The sequence below is a fragment of the Leptopilina heterotoma genome, unplaced genomic scaffold, assembly GCF_015476425.1.
Source record: "Leptopilina heterotoma isolate Lh14 unplaced genomic scaffold, ASM1547642v1 Lhet_46, whole genome shotgun sequence".
Classification (NCBI taxonomy): Eukaryota; Metazoa; Arthropoda; class Insecta; order Hymenoptera; family Figitidae; genus Leptopilina; species Leptopilina heterotoma.
Genome location: NW_025111092.1, coordinates 1,112,981 through 1,135,745, shown reverse-complemented (window position 1 = coordinate 1,135,745; position 22,765 = coordinate 1,112,981). Strand labels below are relative to the sequence as shown.

The following is a 22,765-nucleotide window of genomic DNA, read 5'->3' as shown; positions in this document are numbered from 1 at the left end:
ATTTTTGAATATAGTTGAATTTCTGCAAAGAATTTTTATTTATTTATTTTATTTTTTACGAAAATAATTGTATCCTTGTAAAAATATTATTTTTTTCGAAAATAATTGAAATTTTACCTAAAATTTTTGAAATAATAATTGAATTTTGAGAAGAATTTAATTATGTCTAAGAATAATTGAAATTTTGAAGAGAATTTAAAAAAATTTTTGAACATAGTTGAATTTCTGCGAATTATTTTGAAAATAATTGAATTTCTGCAATCATTTGTAATTTCTCTAAAATTTTCCAAACTATATCGTTGAATTTACGAAATTTTCGTCTTTTCTCAATCAAATTACGGACTTTACGGACCTTTTTACAAAAAAACTGACTTTTACGGACTTTGAAGTAAATTTACTGACCTAGTTCGAGCCCTGATAAATAATAAGCAGTAAACAAAAATCAACAAGAGATAAAATAAACAGAAGATTGGGTTACAAAAGTGCCAAGAAATATTTCCAAAATTTAAAAGTTTAAAAATTCATAAATAGACGAAATTATTAAAAAAAAAAAATAAAATTATAATAAAATATTTAGACATCAAGGATCTTGAATTTCAGAATATTTCTCTCGTCACTAATAAAATTGACTGTTTTAAATGTAATAATCCTTGAAAAAATTTGCATAATTAAAATCCAAGTTCTTTCTCGAAGAAGAAAAAAAAGTAAAAAAAGTAGGCAAAATAAAAATGAAAGAAAAAGCAATAAAATAAAGTTTCCACACATTCTTGATAATCTTTTAGAATTCTAAAATCGCCGAGCATTGATAAATAGCGGCTTAATTATAGTTTACCTAATGACTTGTTCAGGCGAAATGGGTCCTGTTCCCGAAGCATGTCCACGATGCCGATAAGGGGTGGTATGAGAGGAATGATGTTGGGGGGCACTGGGTGGCCTTTCAACAATTGTATAGCTCGTTCCAGGTGGACTATAGTATCCTCGATGTTGGCTGGTGTGATGTCTACTCGTCGGTTCCAAGTCCTCGGCCTCGTAACAACCGCTGGTCCCACTTCTCATAAAATGAGAACCATTACGTAAGTAGTGGGAACCAGTGCTTCTACCCCACTGCAACTCCTGTAACTCCGATCCGTAATCCTCCGTACTGCTTGCCATGCCTGATGCTCTTTCGGTCACTCACACTCACACCTGCAAAGAAAATTTGTCCTACTTTAGTGAAAAGATGAGAATACCAAATTTACACTCACGTCTTTTAGATGATGTGCAGAAACAGAAAGAATAGGAATGTATAATAGAGAACAATTTTTATTGATAACTGATACTCTTTGGGCTCAAGTGAGGTCACAAGTCCAGTTACGTGACAGCTATTTACGCTCTGACTCGACAAGAAAGAGAGCGAGGCAAGCACTTCTCAATAATGCTCTCGATATGTAATATTTTATCTTCGAGAGCCTTGCAGAGAAAAAATGTGCCCTCGCCGCACTTCTCAATCAATATTTTTATGCCTCGTTTTTGATTTATTAGTTGTATTGCAAAATTTTTATGAGACTTGCTTCAATTTATTATTTTAAATCAATCTTAACATGTGTGCCACTTTATTGAAAAGTTGCCTTGTGCGAGCGCAGTGTAAACGTATTCCAGAGACGTTTATTTTTATAGCAAAAAGTGTTTCAAAATTTTAAGAAAACAGAAATTGTTTCTTATAAAAAATGGAATATTCTTTCTAATGTTTCTTTGTAGTTTTACTTATTAAAAATTTCAGAAAACATTGATATTAGAAAGAAGAAGAAGAGCTATGTGTTGATTTATAACGAAAAAATCTGTAACGATATACAGAACAGAAAAGTACAAGTTCCAAGGCTAGTTAACAATAGAACATAGCAAAAATGTTTCAGAAGATGTTACATTGTTACACAAACATTTAGAACAACAATAATGAAAATACCGGAAAGATTATTGTGTTTTAAGGCTTAGGCCAAAGAATCAAAATACCGGAAAGATGTTATAACAGACTTACAAAAACTTACCTACTCTCTAAATCTGAAACAGCGATAAGTATACAACTGATTCCAATTAGCGTATATACGCTGTGAATTAGTGAAATTTCGCTAAAAACTCAGTGAAATTTCACTAATTAATTAGCGTATATACGCTTTTTGGAATTAGTTGTATACTTATCGCTGTGAAACAGTGAAATTTCGCTTATTCAAATTTAGAGAGTACAGAATTTTTTTTAGTAGCAGTAACAATTTTACTACTAAATTCTACAACCAATTTACAAAAGATGTTCGACATTATGATACACATTACCATCATTTAACCAATACAGAACAAATTACTATAATAGGATGCTGAAAATGGGATCCAAATGGAGAAACAAAAGGACAAAAAAAATATACTGTAATTCATTTTACAAAATTCTTAATTCTAATTTCTTAGCTAATTTAAAAAAGATATTCCATTTGGAAAACGCAAAGGTAAAAAGATTGTGCAACAGATCCAAAAGTATAGCTACACAATAATTGTTCTTCGGAAGCAATAATTTAGAAAGCGGAAATAACAATTTTATTAAAATGATTTAAAAAACTATAATTTCAGAAGATATTATGCAGAACGAGTTACTAACATGTCATCTAACTAGGATGTCCAAAAATACCATCCTCTTAAAGTAACAAAAACATTCAGTGATGGTAAAATTAGAAAAACTTTTAGAACATTGTTCATTATTAACAGTACTACTAAAAATTTTATAGTAACAATTGCGGACCAATTACTGACAAAAATATAACCAGTCCGAGTCAAATAAGAGAACATTTTACTTAAAACTAGAAATTAAATTTTTCATAACTATAAAACATGAAGAAATCGATAACTCCGAGTCTTCGAAAACTCGAAGACTCGGAGTTATCGATTTCTTCATGTTTTATGATAATTAAAGATGACAGAGTGATAAAATCATTATCAATTTAATTATTATTTTCAAGAATTTTCAACTAAAATTTTTCTTTAAATCGATTATTTTCAATAATTTTCGAAAAAGTTCTTTGACAATTTTCTAATCCATTTGTTAACAATAGGTATTTAATTTTACAAAATTTCAATTATTCGTAAATTCTTCAATTAAATAAATATTAGAAAATAAAAGCTAAATAATATTTAAAAAAAATTCAACTAAACTTTTCCAAAAAAATTAATTTCAAAATTCGATTATCTCTGAAAGTTTACGCTATATTGCTTTTATTATTCAATTATTATCTAAAATTTTAACTGAAATTCATTTTTATGAAATGAAAATCAATTTTTATTAGAAAATTCTACAAGAATTCAATTATTTAAATACAAAAATAAATAATTTATTGAATAATTGAATGTTTCTTAAAAATCAATTCTCATAAAGAGTTTTATCAACAAATTTTTAAAGAATTGAATTCTTTTGACGAATTTTATAATTTATGAAAATAATTGAATCCCTAAGAAGAATTTGATTATTTTAGAACAATATTTAATTTTTGCGAAGAATATTGTTATACTCCTGAAAATAATTGAATTTCTGCAATAATTTGTAATTTTTCTAAAATTAAATTTTTTTTTCGTGTTTTTAACTAAAATTTTTCTGTAAATGCATTATTTTTAATAAATTTTTGAAAAAGTTCTTTAAGAATTTCCAAATTAATTTGCGTTTATAATTCAATTTTACAAAATATCAATTATTCGGAAGATATTAGAAAATAAAAACTTCAAATAATTTTTTAAAAAAATCCGCAATTAAACTTACTAAAAAAAAAAAAATTCACAGAATTTTTAGTTTAAAATATGAAAAATCCAGACTTTGAAATATTTTTATTTGAAACCTTTTCAAAATTCAATCGTTTCTTAAAAATTACGCTCTAATGCTTTTAATATTCAATTATAATCTAAAATTTTAATTGAAATCCATTTTTACATCAATTTTTATTAGAAAATTTTACTAGAATTCAATTATTTAAATACAAAAAAGAAATTTAATGAATAATTGCATGTTTCTTAAAATTTAATTCTCATATAGAATGTTAACAATAAATTTTTAAATAATTGAATTCTTTTGACGAATTTTAATATAATTTTTAAGAGTAATTACATTTTTTGAGGAATTCGATTAATATTATATTAAAAATAAGTGAATGAGTTTTATTATTTATGAAAATAATTGATTTCCTAAAAAGAATTTTATTTTTTACGAAAATAATTGAATACCTGTAAAAATATTATTATTTACGAAAATAATTGAAATTTTGCCAAAAATTTTATTAAAATTTTTGAAAATAGTTGCATTTTGGAAAAGAATTTAATTATGTCTAAAGATTATTGAAATTTTGAAGAGTATTTTTATAAAAATTTTGGAACATAGTTGAATTTCTGCGAATTATTTTGAAAATAATTGAATTTCTGCAATCATTTGTAATTTCTATAAAATTCTCCAAATTATATCGTTCAATTTACAAAATTTTCGTCTTTTCTCAATCAAATTACGGACTTTACGGACCTTTTTTCAAAAAAACTGACTTTCAACTTTTTTCACAAACAAAAAAATCATTTCGAAAACTGAGATAAAAAAAATACTCGTGTTTGGCCGTTTTGATAGATATAAATGAAAAGATATAGAAGCAGTTACTGAATATTTTATGTTACTAACAGATCCTTAACATTATTTTCTAAATACAAAAACAGCATATCGAAAAGATTCAAGAACAAAACTAGAAAAATATCTAAAAATTTGTTTCCTGCATCAGTACTCTAAAATGCTCCACTAACAATTTTACTTCCAAATTCTAAAATTAATTTAATTCACTTGTTTTGAGAAAATAGATCGAACATAGAGAAGTTACATAGAACAAGTTTTAGGGGATTAAACTAAAACACAGTTTTGGAACTATTCCGTAAGAAAATCACGTCAACTGTTCTACGATGCCGTCCTCTTTAGGATCTAAAACATTTTTGTCATGCATACACAGGAAATCCCCAATAATGTTCTGGAAATATTATCAAAAAGAATATTAGCAGAACTATACAGTGACACAGTTGAGGATTTATATTTTCAGGAAAAATTCTTTTATACGTATCCATTAATTGTGGTAGAAACAGAAACCTTTGTAATGCTAAGAAGTGAATTATTAATATTCAAATTTCAAACTTCTGTACAGGATTGTATTAAAAATTCAACACAAGTATCTCATCGTCTCATAGCATAACAAAAGATTTTGATATTCTCACCAAATCCAAAAGTATGCAAAAACAAACATTTCTATCAAATCCTCTAGTTCTAATGATTATGTTTCCAAATTATTCACAAAACTCTTTGAAATTCGCGATTCAAAATTCTAAAAATTGTTTGTATTGATGCAGAGAACAAAAAATCTCTCTCTTTTGTCAAAAAATTTGTTTAACACCGAAATTGAAGTTAATATAATTTTATTAGCATCATCATCTGTATTAGAAAAAAATAGTAAAACTGCTCCATTTCAGAAATACTTTTCAACTTTCGTTGAGTGAAGTTCGCATTTAAGAATGAGAAATTACTGAATGGATTCGAAAGTACTTGACCCTTAATCGAAGGATATCTGGGTACATTGAACACGTGTAAAAGCTGATAGATATGATCTTTCCTACAACTGCATGAGTTCTGAAATGCAAGTGAAATTTGAATAAAGATGACTTTCCGTCAGTTGGTCTTTACGTCGGCATGGTTTGCGTGTCGAGCATGGGTTCAATGTGTTCTAGGAAGTGCCTTACTTGATATTTAAATATCTCACTTAGCAAAGTAGTTCACTTTACTTTTCCTTTAGCGAAAAATGACGTATGCACATACTCACTCTTGGGTACTTAACATCCCGCTTGTATAAAATCTGTTTAATTATATAAAAATATATCTCTAGTTTGAATTCCCTTTAAAAAAAAGGGAAATAAATATTGAAAACCACCACCAAGCATTTTTGCCATGTGGATAAAAAATTCAAGTGAACTAATTGCGTCCAAGTAGGAAAGAATATTTAATTTGAAAACGAAATGAAAATATAATTCTTTTAAATTTAAATATATAGAGTATACACATATATATTTGTTCATGTATAGCTCAATTCCAGTCATGTGTTCATATGTAAATTTTGTTGAGCACTCTTCGTTCCAGGGTTTACCAGTAAAAGCGTTTTCAGAAAGATTCTTAGAACGTAACAGGTATATGAAAGTCTCCTCTGCGAAGTGAAGCTGAGTAAAGTTGAGAGGAGGGAAAGGGTAAAAGAAAACCGACCTCATTTCTCAAAAGCAATCTAGACGTCGAGTCGTGGGTCGTGTTTATATTGCAGCAGGTCGCGTTTATTCTCAAGTCGAATGACGCTGTTTTCTCATTCATGACCCCACTGCCCTACCCCATCATAAAGCTTCTTTATTTCTCTCTTCCCCCGCTTTCTTTTCTTTCGCATAATCCGTCATAACTAGCTGCAAACTGTTCAGTATGAACACTATATTGACGCTTCTTCAAACTCTGACCTTCGTCTACAATCTCGATTTTTATTAAGGGAGGTGTTAGGCATTTAAACTTTTTTCTGCATTTAAATTTTTTTTAAATAAATACATAATATCGGAAGAATATTGTGTCGAAATTTCAAGTCGATCAGAGCAAAATTGACAAAGTTATGAGTATTTGAAGCTTCGTTGCTCTAGGCTGCGTTTCAATGTCTGCTCGACAGTTGTGCGGAATGATAGTAAAGAACGAAGAGTTTTGTGTAGACAAATGCAAAAAGTTACTCTAAATTTTCTCTCCCCCCCCCCTCCACAGCACCGAAACTTTGCTAAAAATTTATTAAATATTTACTTGCAATATTCGTCATATTTAACTGAAAAGTTTAGTGAAAATTGTGTAAAGATTTAAATGTCCCAATTAAATAAATCTTTAGCGCGAAGCTTTCCTGAACATTTCCTGAACATGAAATTAAATCTTCGCATAATTATAATTATAATTATAATTATGCGAAGATTTTATTGAAATGTTCAGGAAAGCTTCGCGCTAAACATTTATTTAATCGGGACATTTAAATCTGTACACAACTTTCAATAAACATTGCAATTAAATATTCCGAATATTGCAAGTAAATATTTAATAAATTTTTAGGAAAGTTTCGATGCCATTACTCTATGGACTTAGGGGTCGATTAGATAATTTCACTTCACTTCCCCTTCCACTTTTGCTTTCACTCTGATTAGTTTTCACTTTCATTTTAACCCATTGCAACATAGTGGTAACCCAGTACTCTTAAAAAGTTTATTTCTTCTGGGTGAATTCGTTCTAAAAAGTTTTTTGGGTCGTTTATTACGAATCTGAATCCTTTTTCCAAAATTCAAAATAGTGGATCCAATATGGTGGACGAAATTTTAATAATTAATCGAATTCACTTGAAAGTTGTTACTCGGGAATTTTTGGGATCACCAAAAATCTGAAGTTACTTTTATTTCAAAAAAGAAAGTTAATTAAATAAAAGTAACTTCAGATTCGTAATCAGCGACCACAAAAATCCCAGAGTAAGTAATTTCATGCAATTTTAATAATTTTAAAATATTCTTGTCCGCCATATTGGATCCACCATTTTTGAATTTTGGAAAAAGGGCTTCAGATTCGTAATCAGCGACCCCGATAGAACCCCCGAGTAACGACTTTCAAGCGACTTCGACTAATTTTTGAAAATTCGTCCGCCATATTGGATCCGCCATTTTAAATTTTAGAAAAAGGACTTCAGATTCGTAATTAGCGACCCCAAAAACCCCCATAAACATTTTTGTTTCTTAAATTAGTGTTGTAATGTAATGTATACCGCAAAGGGTTTTTTAATTTTTACTTTATTCCATCCACTTTCACTATCATCACTTTTAGTTTTTATTTATCTTTAAATAATTTTCGATTTTTCTTTACACTTACACTTTTGATTTTACATTAATTAACTTTCATTTCTAAATTTACTTTCATTTTTACTCTTATTTTATTTTTAGACAATCTTGTTCTGAAATTCTGTTTGTTAAATTTAAGTGATTTATTGAATATACGATATATTCGTTATTTTTAAAAAATTTTATATTTAATTCTTTTAATTTAGAAAAGAAAATTTATTAAAGTGGAAATTAGACTGAAGAGTAAAGTGAAAAATAATTTGAAGTGAAATCAAAAGTAAAAGTGAAAATAATTAAAATAAGATCACAGGTGATAGTAAAAATTAGTTTAAGTGGAATCAAAAATAGAAATGAAAGTGGAAGGAAAAGTGAAAATTAGTTAATGTGAAATCAAAGGTGAAAGTGATAATGGAAAAGTAAAAATTAATTAAAGTGGAAGTGGAAAGAAAAGTGAAAATTAATTAAAGTGAACTGAAAAGTAAAAGTGGAAGTCAAAGGGGAATTGAAATACATAATCGTCTCCCTAGCATTTAATAATTATTAATTTTACAATAACAAATTATCTGATTTTGTAGCATAAATCTGTTTTCCTTACCCCTCCTCTTAAGGACTAAAAATCTCCTCTTATCTAATTATTATTATCACAGCATGAAAATACAGTTTCCCATAAAGCAAACGAATTTAACCGTTTAAATACCTACGTGCAGATTATTCAAATGTTTCAAATTTAATTAAGACGAGAATGTAATTTACGAAAATTTATACATTTTCAAGATAATATTTTAAGTATTCACGTATATAAACGTAGGAGAATTCAGATTAAATATTTTATCTTTTACAAAAATTATTAATCGAAAACCAATATAATGTAAAAAACCAATTTCTTGTGTATGAATTTTTCAAAAATCTAGTAATTTTTAAAGACGAAAATTAAATTCGAAATTTAAATATTTCTAAACGAAGTGAAAATTATCCAATTTTCTCCTATATGCAGAATATCTAAATAGGAAGAAAAAGCATTAATTCGATGCAAGGAATAAATTTATTAAAGGAGAACAGCATGACCATAATTTTCAACCCAATGCAAATAACGCTGGAAATAATAATTGTAGAATTATTTATAACACTGCCTCAATTGTTACCATAACTACTTCTACAATATTTATGAAACATTAGTTTTCAATTTTTATTAAAAAAATTTAAAATTAAGCCATCTGAAGTTTTCTCGAAAAATTTATATCGGACGTAAGGTCCCTAATAAATGATTTGTAACCCTCACAGCACTAAAACTTTCCTAAAAATTTATTATAAAGGTTTACTTGCGAACTTCGGAGTATATACTTGCAAAGTTTAGTGACAATTGTGTAAAGATTTAAATGTTCCACTTCAATAAATGTTTAGCGTGAAACTTTCCTGAAAATTTAGCAGTGCTGTGCGGGAAGAAATTTTTGTTTTTGTATACTTTGGATTTGGTGAGAATATCAAAATCTTTTTTTATTTTAGGAGACAAGATACCTGTGTTGAATTTTTAATATAATCCTATACACAAGTTTGAAATTTGAATATTAATAACTCACATCTTATCTATACAAAAGTTTCTGTTTTTACCACAATTAATGGATACGTACAAGAATCTTTCTTAAAAATATAAATCCACAACTGTGTCATCACTACTTTTACTAATGTTTTTTTTAAATATTTCAAGAACCCTTTTTTGAAAGTCCTCAGTGTGTACATTACATTAATGTTTTAGACCATTCAGAACAGCTTTAAAGAGCAATTGTCATGATTTTCTTTCGGAGTAGTTCCGAAACTGTGTTTTAGTTTAATCCTCTAACATTTATTCTGTATTACTTCTTACAATAAGTTCCATCCATTTTCCGAAATGAGTGTATTAAATTAATTCTAGGATTAAGAAGTAAATTAGTGCATCCATTTCGAATACTGATGAGAAATAAAGTGTTTTAGAATATAAATAATTTTAGAAAATTTCCAATTTCTGAATTTTCTCTTGATTATTCTGTAACTAAATTTAATTCTTGAATTTTTTGGCAAAAAATTTGGCTTAAATGAAAACCGCAGCCTTTTATAAAAATTATTGCGAAACAAAAGCGAATGGCATTATGAATAGCTTTCTCGAAGTCAACATAAACAATAGTTGGTGAGGCGAGAATAACTGTAATTTAAGTTTGAAACATTCAGATATCAAAATATCAAATGCTTTCTGATATGATGTTGTCATTTTGCTTGGTAAGAGGAAAAAGCTAGAGGAATATAAATGTTTTCGCATAATGTCTATGAACAATAAAAAGTTGTTTAAACATTTTTAGGCAACTATAAAATGTTCCATCAACAAAAATTGGACATTAATTGCATAAGAAAGTTACATTTTGTTCAGTTGAAAAAAAAATAATGTTATGAATCTTGTCATTATGTAATAAAAAGTTTTCTAAATTATTTGTCAATTGTATTTAAAATTTCGTGTAAAGATTTTGTATAGTCTCCGGTAATATTGAAATCGCGCCCTTTCTGACATTAATTCATATTAATCCTTACCTTACGAACATCATCAAAGTATCTATGTCTCCATTTTTTAATTCCTTATGTAAAATTTTTGGTGGACGATCTGAAGAATCATCAACACCTTTCGTTTAAACAATCACACAAAATTTTTATCTACTAAGAATTTTCTCACTGTCCGGAACATGGTCATGATTGACATTTTTTTCAATTATTTTATGAATTGAATTTACTTTAATATATGCCTTGCATTTTCGATATCCTTAACAAACCCATAGTTGTACGTTATTTTTTAATGTTTTTTGAAAAGAAAACTTGAAGCCTTCAATTACAATTAAATGCTTACTTTTCTCTCCAATCATCACATTAACTGTCTTCATATTATATAAGAACAAGATACACAAATAAATGAGCACATAATAAACAGAGCAACATAAACACACGCGCGTTAATTGTCAACTGATTTTCAAACGAATAATTTCTCATTTCGGAAAGAGGAAAATATAGGGGAGATCAGTTTACCCTCAGCTCCTAGGACTATGGGACGCAATGCGATCAAAGTCTGTATATGATGTATCGCAACATGTTGAATGTTTTTCTTTTTTGGTTTTATGAAAAATATAAAATATGATCCGAAAAGTCTTTTCTAAATTTTTTAAAGTACTATTTGTATGGTAAAATTGTTAATGGAGTGTTTCAGTGCTTTCATCTTTAAAGAGTATGACATTGCTTAGCCATCTTAAGTAGATGCAATGTTAGTAAAATTTTCTAGAAACTTTTCATTAGTTCTACAAATTTTATTAGTTTGTTATAACTGCAAAAATTCTGCTACTATGCCACAAAAAACCAAATGGTCTAGAACTTATTCTGCTGCTGTTGTTGAATCTTTGTGGTATTTTTGCTCCTCCAGGTGAATGATATTGTCAGCAATTATTTCTATCACATTTTGCATCATTTTAGTAACAAGTGCACAAACAAGTTCTGGAACATATGTGCTTAAAATTAGTTCTAGAATTTACTAATTAAATTTTATTATTTCACTATTAGTTTAGCTCCTTCAAGTGAATGATAATGTCAGCAATTAGTTCTGTTACATATTGTTCTGCATCATTCCAGTAACAAGTATGCAACAAGTTCTGGAACATCTGTTCAAAATTAGTTCTAGAATTTGGTAACAAAATTATTACTGCAGAGTTTCAGAGGACTTCATCTATATAAAACAACAATGTTCTGGACATTGTTTTGGATCATAGCATTTGATATAGAAAGTCTCTTATAAATAGAATATCAATATACATATTTTTGAAGAAGCAATAGAAAATTAATGAAACAAAAATAGAAAAAGTAATCAATTGTGGAGAAATAAGTAAATGAAATTGCATGAGGATCAGTGACCGAATTGAAGGAAACCTTTTACTGAAAAGGAAGCCCTAGGAACAGTTTGCGTGCCAATAAGGCAATTGCTCGCAGAAGAAGACGATGCAGAAGAAGAAGTGGTCGATTATCAAGCCAACTTTCATCATCGAGATTTGTGGGCTTTGACCGGGAGTTAATTGCCTCCATCGATACTTATATAGTCGAAACAAGATCGATAGCAGTGCTAATCAAGATATTCATTCCCCCAACCCCTTTTTTCCCTTTAATTCATCCTTAATTGTCGATTATCATCCCATTTGGGGTGGGGAAAAAATTTCCATATATGTCATAAATTACGTAACACATGTTTGCAAATAGACAAAACATACATAAATATATATTCACATAATATACAACAAAATATAAAATACTTTGACTCCTACACCTACATGTGAAGGATAAACATTATTTACGTGAAGGCTTGTTAGCATTAATTTACTCTCTGCCTCTTGTTTAATTAGTCTAATGAGTTTTGTGCAAATGTAATTTCAAAGAACTAAAATCATGACTCTCCATATACATATATAATCAATATATAACCGTGTATAGAGGAATGTTTAAATTTAAACTTTTTAAATGCTTAATATACATATCGGTGATTTTTTTTTGAAAATTTTCCATTTTATTTATAAACATAATGCTCTTATATTTTACGGACATAATAATAATAATATCGACACTAATAATGAGCGCGTCTCTTCTATTCAATATTTTTTCTGCATTGTACTTTCTGAAAATTCGCTTTTCACTTCGTTTGTATATCATTAACTGTATCGGAATTATATTGTTTAAAATTATCAACCTTTGGATATATGAATTTTTAATTGTCAAATCGTCAACAACTACTGTCATTTATTAAAATGGATAATTATTAATTAAAACTTTACAATAGATAGTTTTATCAATAATAATATTGCCATTGATTATTTTTAATTTATTATTGAAGAATTTAGAGAATATGGCTATTTTAACAATTTGGAACAGTACTGATAAATATCGCTATTACTAACAGTTAAAAATTAATTAGTTTTAATAACTGTTAATATTACCATTGCCTACAATATATAATAACATTGAATACTTTTGCTTCTATTTATTAATAATTTTAATTACCATTTGTTTACAACTACCAAAATTGTAACTTCCGTTTGTCTACAACTACCAACAATTGTAACTACCAAGGTTTACAACTACTAAAGATTGGAACGATCATCAATTATAACTAACATTGTTTACAATTCCCTTCAATTGATACTATTAATGTTTTAACCATCGATCACAATAACCATTGTTTAAAATTACCAACGATTAAACTATTATTGTTTATTATCAGAGATCATTACCATAAGGGATTAGGAGCATTTGTATTAAAGTACACGAAAATTAGTACGAGAAAAATTAGAATAACATCTGAAGGGATTCGAACCTACTACTTGCGCACCGCTGAGCAAACACACTGATCACTAGGCTACAAGACTTTCTAAAATATTAACGATGAAAGACGATAATTTTGATCGCAACCATCCTGAATCAATATCATTTCTCCTTAAGCAGACATAAAATATTTTAACATTTTGTTATAAATTAACAATTTCGAAGAATGACGAATTCAAAATATTATACATTGGTCATCATTTTCAAAAATACATTCAACTAATATTTGTCAAAGAAGAAAGAAGAGGAACAAACAGTCAAAAAAATACGACGAACTTATAATTTTTGATTCTGGACGACGAAAAAAAACATGTAAAATAGCTCCCAAAAAAAAATTGGCGAACTTATTATTATGCAAAGCTGGAAAGCAGGCCATTATCTTGAAAGGCGATGAATTTCAAATGTAGGTAATGGGAATTTATTGTGCACCACTTGCTTGAGACAGCCATTTGTATGGGAGGCCAGTGCGCACACCTGCGCGAGCTTTTGTTATAGCATAGTTCAAAACAAGAGTGCGCTCGTGGATTAACACACGTTTTGAGATTCAGCATCCGAAAATTTAACCTCGTGCATGTACATTACCATGAAAAGTCATTAATGAAATTTTCATTTTAAACTAGAGGGTATAGAATATATTCAGTGAAAACAAAAAAAAAATTAACGTTTTGCATCAAGTTTCACTTAATGAGTTAGGTGATTAATTTAAATTTGTTAACAAATTAATGAACATCAAATTATTAGCAATGGAATACGGAATAAATATTTGAAACTTCACAGTGCAAAGTAAGATGTCTTAATAATATTTTGGACATGTTTGGGAAATGTTTTAAGCTCGTCCCAAACATATATGCTTAAGACCCCCAAAAGATGATTTTAACACAACAGTTTTTCCAAGGATATATCAAATTGAGAAAAAAATGAATCGAAAGGGCACCCTAGGAACATCCCACGGATTTTAATGCCACTGGGATTATTTTTAATTAATTTTCTCTTCAATTTGCCATCAGGTATGCAACTTGACATATAGATTAGGATAAGTTCATAAATTTGGACAATTACAACAATTAATTACAATTATTATAAATTTACTAGTAAAGCAAAATATTTGCTGAACAATCGATTTCATTATGTAGAAATAAAATCCTGGGAAATTATACAATTTATTATTTTTGCTACTATATACGCCGATAAGAATTGCTCCAATATTTAACCAATCAACCTTGACGGTAGTTTCCCAATGGGAATTTTTAAAAATTTTAACTCACTTTTTTTTGCTAAAACGCTTTTAAAAATTTCATGATATAAAAGAGAAAATTCTGATGTATAAACGAGAAAGTTATAAGCATAGGACTAGGTTTTCTCATATAAATTTTATATCATGTAAAACGTGGTTCGATACTGAAGTATTGGTTCTTCATTCCCTGATGGCACATTGCGCTGAACTGAAGGTAACCTCAATATTAAAATTGAAATTACCTTCACCTTTAGTCCCGCCGCGAATAAAGTATAATGCACGAACCTATTTTTTTTTTCTTTTTTTTGGAGACAAATGCATATCCACACTACTGTACAAGCAGAAATTTAGGAGAAAACTTTATACAAAAGTTTTTGCTTTATGAACTCCTGTAAATTGCGAATGTTCTGCACAAATGATATAGTTGAAAAAATTTCTTTTCTTTCTTTTTTTAGAAAAAAACTGTTTTGTATGAAACACGCATTGAATTGCAAGGAGCAGAAAAAAGTAAACAAAAGTGATATTTTGGGTGTGTCTAATGGTGATGAAAATTTTTTTAAATGCTGTATATTATACGAATCCCAAGAGACTAACGAATGTACTTCCCCAATTAAAAATATATTTTGTATTTGATATACCTTTCGCATCATTATTACTTTCCAGGATTTAAATGTATTTTTAAAAATTCTTTAGAATCATCTTACTGTATATACTTAGGTCCCACGCACTCCTCTTTTTCCTTGTCTAAAATAGTTACATGATAAATGATAATCTTACAAATCTTTAAAATTTCAAAAAGAATTAATGACATTACTTATATACTTTATGGAAAATAATTACTGGATCAATTATTGAATTAAAAAATCGTTTAACCCTTTAACGCCTAAATGTACAAAATTTTGGCTTGAAGTTTGAGGACTTATTTCGGTACTTAAAAATCAATAGAAAAGTTCATAAATCATCATTTCTTATGTTTTCATATGCATTCTATCGAATAGCGTAATAAATAAAAATAAAAAATTCATAAACAAGAAAGATTAATGTTTTTTATTAAAAAAGTCCGATTTTTTCAAATTTTTGGTTAATTTTCAATTTTTTTTACTACGAAATAGCAGAAAAATAATTTCGAATGTTACAAATAACGTGACAAAAATATTTAAGCTACAAGATAGGACTACAGAGAAAATAAAAAATTAAAATGGCGGCTCAAAAATAGAGTCTGAAGTTCAATTTTTTTTTGGAAAATTTCACCGGAAAGTATGAAATTGTTTAAAGTGTTTAGTTGTTACTCGCGGGGGTATTAGAGGACCCTGATCACGAATCTGAACTCAAATTTTCAAAATTCAAAATGGCGGATCCAATATTGTGGACAATTTTTCTAAAAACTAATTAGTATCGTTTGAAACTTGTTACTTAGGGGTTTTTGGGGTCGCTTATTACGAATCTAATGTCCAATTATCAAAATTCAAAATGGCGGATCCAATATGGCGGACGAATTTTCCAATAAAAACTTATCGGTCCGTTGAAATTCGTTAATCACGTTCTTTAGCCATTAAAATCTTTAAACTATTTTTAATATTGCCCAACTTACACCAAGTGAAGGTAAATGTGAACTGGAAAGTCTTTTTTTAATTTTTATATTTTTGTTTACTTTTTTAGTTTTTTTTTATAATATTTAGATTTAAATCTCAAAAACCTAATTGTTTTCAGGTCATACAAGTCCCTGAAAAAGGTGAATTTTTATTTTTCTCGTCAAAATATCTCCAAAATGTTAATTGATAATTTTTTTAATGACGAAAATTGATGGAATTTAATTATATGCTACAAAATCTTTTACTAAAAATAGTTGATAAGTAATTAATAAACTTTTAACGGATTTTACTCATCCGAAAGAATGAAAATTGAAACTATACCCGTTAAAACAGGTAGAAAACATAGTAAAATTTTTTTCAAATGCATGAATAAAATTATTAATTATAATACATAAAAATGTAGATATATATATTATTTATGCAAATATAAACGTCAACTAGAAATTAAATCCTGAATTTTTTCTTGAGGTTGAAAAAATCGAGCATCATACATGAAATCATTTTCAACATTATTAAGGAGGTTCTTTAGCAAACAGAAATAACAAACAGATAATATTATGAAATTTGATATACTGATGGATAATTGTTTAAAGAAGATATTGATTGATATTGATTGCGACGAAAGATATAAATAATTTTCTCTTTTCACATTTAACACTGTGTCTTATGGGAATTGGATTTTCTTTGTCTTCAATGTCAAATATTGTGAGAAATCTGACAAACAGATACATTACTAAAACTTTTTATACTTAAAGTTAATTAACTAATACTTTTATTTACAACAAAATTAATCAGATCTAAGCCAGGAGACTCAAAATTAATTATTTTATTAAAAAAAACACCGTACTTTGAAAATCAGAAGTTTAAAAATGAATTTAAAAAAATTAAGAAATAAGTATCTAATTTTTTTCTATTAAGAACAATATTTTAAGGTAGCATTAAAGAAAATTAAAAATCTTGTTTTTTTTTGGTTACCATTAATATACAAAAATAAGTGAACGAATTCTATTTTACTGGTTCATTACAACTACATAAAATCAAGAAATTTTGTTTAGAAATTTTCGTTGTTTTGATGTTTGATCTCCAGCAAAGAGTTGATAAAAAGAAAAGAAGAGAGATGGAATGCCAATATTTTTTTTATACCCAAAATTTGATGTAATTTGCGTATTGCACGAGCCGGGACATTCGGACGCTGATTCCGGAAATAAACGAGCTGTTTTTCAAATGTGCCCTAGAGACCAATTAAGGCCGGAGTCATAAATTTCCGGACTTTGATATCATCCAATTGGATTTCACGGAAACAGTGACATTCGACACTAATAAACTTCAAATTTCTTCCAATCAAGAATTTTAATTTCTGATTAAACATTTTAGAAAACATTCAACATTTTTTATAAAAAAAATTGTAAAACAATTCTTTAAACTTTTAGTAAAAAAAAACAAATTTTATTTCAAACGGCTTTTAGAAAATAATTTAAATAATAAACGTTAGTTTCCAAAGTATAAATTCTCTTCTTGCTGAATAATTACAAACGGAAATTACAGGGACATTTAGCTTTCATAGTTGAAATTGCGAAAAAAGAATAATATTATACTAAACGAATTAAATAAAAAAAACTGCGATAATAATTTTCATAAAAATATTTCATTTAATAGATGTATAAATTTTGATTCTCTTTTCTGAGCACATTTTTACAAGAGATGAATTTTAATGAGTGACGTTATAATGATATGCTAATAATATAACTTCTCTTAAATTTATTATATATACTCTTGGCACTTCAATTCTAATTAAAATGTCAGATAAGGCAAATAGAATGGCTGTCATTAAAATGTAACATTGGACGCCCCAATTCTCTATTTTATACATTTTTAAAAAAGAAATAACCTTCGTCTCTAATTAAATTGCTTCAATCGATTACAAAATTATATGAATGTCATTTTTTTAATTTCCACATAATCTGCTAAGTGCTTTATCTCTGAGTTTCCGTACAAATTAGCAAAATACATACATTATTATTTTTTCGTAGAAATTAAAATTTTCCAAAATTTTTAATTCAATAACATAAGAATATTATTAGAAAACATGAAGAAAGCGATCACTCGCGATCGTTTTCTTCAAGTTTAATAATAATTAAAACTTGCTGCTTTGTTAGTGTAACTTTTTTCAAAATTATTTTCATCATTGCGATTATTCATTTTTTCTAGAATTTTCAACTAAAACTCTTCTTTAAGTCAATTTTTTAAAAATAATTTTTGAAAAAGTTCTTTGAGAATTTTCAAATCCTTTTATTTACAATTTAATTTTACGAAATTTCGATTATTCTGACATTCTTCAATTAAATATATTAGAAATTAGAAACTTCAAATAATTAAAAAAAATTCCATTAAAATTTTTGGAGAAAAATAAATTCTACAGAATGTTTCATTAAAAGTATGAAAAGTTCAAATTTTCAAAGATTTTAATTTAAAACCTTTTGAAAATTCAATTATTTCTAAAAATCCACGCTAGGTATAATACTTTCAATATTCAATTATAATCTAAAATTTTAAAATGAAATTAATTTTTAATCAATATTATAAGAAAATTCTACAACAATTCAATTATTTAACAAAAACAAAAAATATTTTATTAAATAATTAAATGATTCTTTAAATTGACATTTTCATATAAAGAATTGTAACAACAAAAATTTTAAAAAAATTGAATTATCTTGACAAATTTTAATAAAATTTTTAAGAATAATTTCATTTTTCGAGAAATTCAATGAATATTTTGTATTAAAAATAATTGAAATTTAGTAAACAATTTTATTAAAATTTTTGAAAATAATTGAATTTCGGAAAAATTTTTATTATTTATTATAAAGATAATTAAAATTTTGACAAGAATTTTTGTAAATTTTTGGATCATAATTGAATTTCTAAGAAGAATTATATTACTTTTGAAAATAATTGAATTCTTGATATGAATTTTATTAAAATTTCTTTTTAAATAATTGAAATCTTTTGTGAAAATTTTTTGAAATAGTAGACATTGAAAATAATTGAATTTGGACAAATTTTTAAAATTAACTAAATTTCTGCGTAGAATTTTATTAAAATTTTGGAAAATAATTGAATTTCGGAGAAAATTTTTATTATTTATAAAGATAATTGAATTGTTAAATTGAATTTCTTTAAAATTTCTTTTCAAATAATTGAATTCTTTTGTGAAAGTCTATTGAAATAGTAGACTTTGAAAATAATTTAATTTTGACAAATTTTTGAAATTAATTAAATTTCTACGAAGGATTTTTTATTAAAATTATTTTAAAAGAAATTGAATTGTTACAAAGAATTTCATTAAAATTTTTGAAAATAATTTAATTCTTTGAAGAAATTTAATTAAAAATGTATTGAAAATATAGGCAAAGGTTTTTAAAATAATTGAATTTCTTTGATAAATTTTAATAAAATTTTTAAGAATAATTACATTTTTCGAGGAATTCAATTAAAATTGTATTTAGAATAATTGAAATTCTGCAATGAGTTTTATTATTTATGAAAATAATTGAATCCCTATAAAAAATGTTATTATTTATGAAAATAATTTATATATAATTGAATTCCTGGAAAAGTTTTATTATTTATGAAAATAATGAAATGTTTGCATAAAATTTTATTAAAATATTTTTTAATTAATGGGGGATTTTTATTAAAGTAATAGAAGATATTAAAAATCATTGAATTGAGAACTATTTTTGAAAATAATAAAAATTGTGCCAAGAATTTTATGAAAATTTTTGGAAGAAATGATTGAATTTGTGAGAAGGATTTTACTACTTTTAAAATAATTGAATTTCTCCAATCATTTGTAATTGCTTCAAAATTCAATTTCTTTTAGTGTTTTTAACTAAAATTCTTCTATAAATCCATTATTTTTAATAATAAGTTAAATTTTTTTAAAAAATTGTATTAATGTTAATGTTGCCACCCGAGTCGAACTTTTAGACCTGCTTACCTCCTGGTAAGTATAATTTAACCCTAACCTGCACCTAACAAACCCTTGGTGTTTTTTTCCTCCTGCGTAAGTTCTATTTAACTCTGACAACTCCTTTTTAAGTCCTAATTGAACCTCAAACCCTGTATTGCTTCTACTACATTCTTACGCAATAGGAAATGTTACGCGCGGAACAAGATATTCAACTTATTATTGTTTTGCAAATTACAAAATTTTTTATTTTGAAAATTTCACGAAAGAATTCAATTATTTTCTAAAATTTTAATAAATCCTTCGAAAAAATTCAATTACACGGAGAGAAGGGCGTAGTAGATTCTACTGACATGGCAGTTAAATCTACTAAACAGAATCGTTAGGTTTGGACTGACGGTACAGACAGTGCCATCTACTGCACTGTTTAGTAAGATAGTAAGATACACTGAGCAAACAGTATATTCTACTAAACAGAGAGGTGTCGTAGTGTATTATACTAAACATACAGTTGGCGCCACTAACCGGTGCACTAAATGATTTACTAAACGCGTTCTGTCACATTTACTGCAACTCTTCTCTCCGTGTATTTTTATAAATAGTAAAATTCTTCGCAAGAATTTAATTAATTTTATAAATAGTAAAATTATTTGCAGGAATTCAATTATTTTCAAAACAATTTTAATTGAATTCCTTAGATGAATTCAAATATTTTTAAATATTTTCATAAATTGCAATTATTTTCTTAAACTTTAATAAATTCTTTGAAATAATTCAACTATTTTTATAAATACTAAAACTCTTTGCAAGAATTAAATAATTATTAACCCAATTAAAATAAAATTAAACGAAAGAATTTAATTATTTTCAAAAATTCCCATAAAATTTAGTTTCAACAAGAATTTAAAATTTTTGAAAAACAATTTAATTATTCTCAAAATATTTTAAAAAAATTCTATATAAGAATTAAATTACTAGCTCAATACAATTTTTGAATATATTCGTCAAAAGAATTAAAATAATTCTATTATTTTCGAAAAGTAATTAAAATTCTTATGATGAATTCAATTATTTTGAATATACTTAATTTTAATAAAATTCTTTAAAGAAATTCAATTATTTTCGAAACAACTTTAATTGAATTTTTCGTAAAATTTCATGATTTTTAAATATTTCTATAAAATTCTTCATAAACAATTTAATTATTTCTTAAAATTTTAATAAATTCTTGGCAAGAAATGACTTATTTTCAATACAATTTTAATAAAATTCTTCTTCATAAAATTCAATTGCTTTTGAAATTTTCAATTAAAATTATTAAAGAAACTCCATTAGTTTAAAAAAAAATTCAAAGAAATTTTTCAAAAAAATTTAATTAGGATTTTTAAAAATATTAATAAAATTCTTTGAGAATTTAGTTATTTTTCTAAATAAAGAAATTCTTTGAAGGAATTTTATTATTATCAAATTTTTTGATAAAATTCTTTGCAACAATTCAAAGATTTTCAATACATTAATTTTAAAATTGAAAATATTTGAAAAGAAAAATTAAAAAAAGATTAAGAAACCAAAATGTAAACAACAATTAACTTCAAACTGCGAATAGGTTACCGAAACATGTACTTTTTTATTATTAATTTATAAATATTATTTTTAACTGAAATGTTTTGACATTTTTTTTAAATAATAAAAATATTAATTTATGAATGTTTAAAGGTTATTATTATTAAACAATTTATTTATTTGCTGTAGTGTATTAGTGTCAATTAATGCTTTATTGAATCACTCAACAAGTCACTGAAAATAGAGCGTCTGTGTTCAGTTAGGTTCCGTAGCATAGTGGTTAGGGCGTTAGTTTCGTAGTCCGTAGTCCGTAGGTCGTAGGTTCAAGTCTCGCGTGCGTTAGATTTTATTTATTTCGTAGGTTTGCGTTTATTCCGATTTTTCAGTATTGTATAGGTATAAGTATGCAATTTAATGATTATATACACCGTTAAATAATTTAATTAACAAATATTAAATTAAAAATTTTTGTTTATATATAAATGGATATGTATTAATCTCCACATATATACTAACATTATTTATGAATTCGCTATTGGTCACGATTAAATTAAAAAAAAAGTAAAAATCATTAAATAATAATGCCATTTATTAATAATTAAAGTTATTATAAAAATTAGTTAAAAATGATCTCAAATATGCTATGAGCAGTTTTTCCAGGGTTTTGGGAGAGGAAAGAATTCTGTAAGTAAGGGTCAAGCAGTATTTAATAAGGTTCTAGGAACACCTGCTTTACTCCTTTTACCATCTAAATTTGTCGCTAACCAGGGGTTTGCAGGAGGTAATCAGAGTTAACTTGCAATGCAAATAAACTCTGCTTTCATCCTATTACATCCTTACAAACCCTCAGTTTTAAGGAGGTAAGCAGGTCTAAAAGTTCAACTCGGGCAGGTTTTAAAAATGTTATTAATTTCCCCAAAAGAATTGGAGTTGTGCACTATTATCCGTGATCAGTGGATAATAATAAAAAATTTCTAACATCGTTGCAGACTTAACTATTAACATTATCAGTTAAGATATATTGTGAATGGTCTGTTCATCAGGCAAAAGCCCTTTTTATAATTATTATTTTGTAATCGTTCTTAGGTAGTCGAATTCTGTATTTAACAAAAGTCCTGCAAG

At 26.5% G+C, this 22,765-nt stretch overlaps 1 protein-coding gene across 7 annotated transcripts in view; it reads right to left on the bottom strand.

The window, feature by feature from the left end:
• The window catches only part of LOC122507326 (whirlin), a 240,588-nt gene that overhangs the window by 188,350 nt on the left and 29,473 nt on the right, over positions 1-22,765 (bottom strand). For 6 of the 7 annotated variants that reach the window (XM_043619982.1, XM_043619986.1, XM_043619987.1 and 3 more), the window contains exon 2: positions 833-1,185. In XM_043619982.1, the coding sequence (XP_043475917.1) occupies positions 833-1,152 (320 nt within the window). In that variant the 5' untranslated portion in view covers positions 1,153-1,185. Of the gene's footprint in view, positions 1-832; positions 1,186-10,467; positions 10,547-22,765 lie in introns of those variants that run through there. The other variant, XM_043619983.1, reaches the window with a different exon arrangement.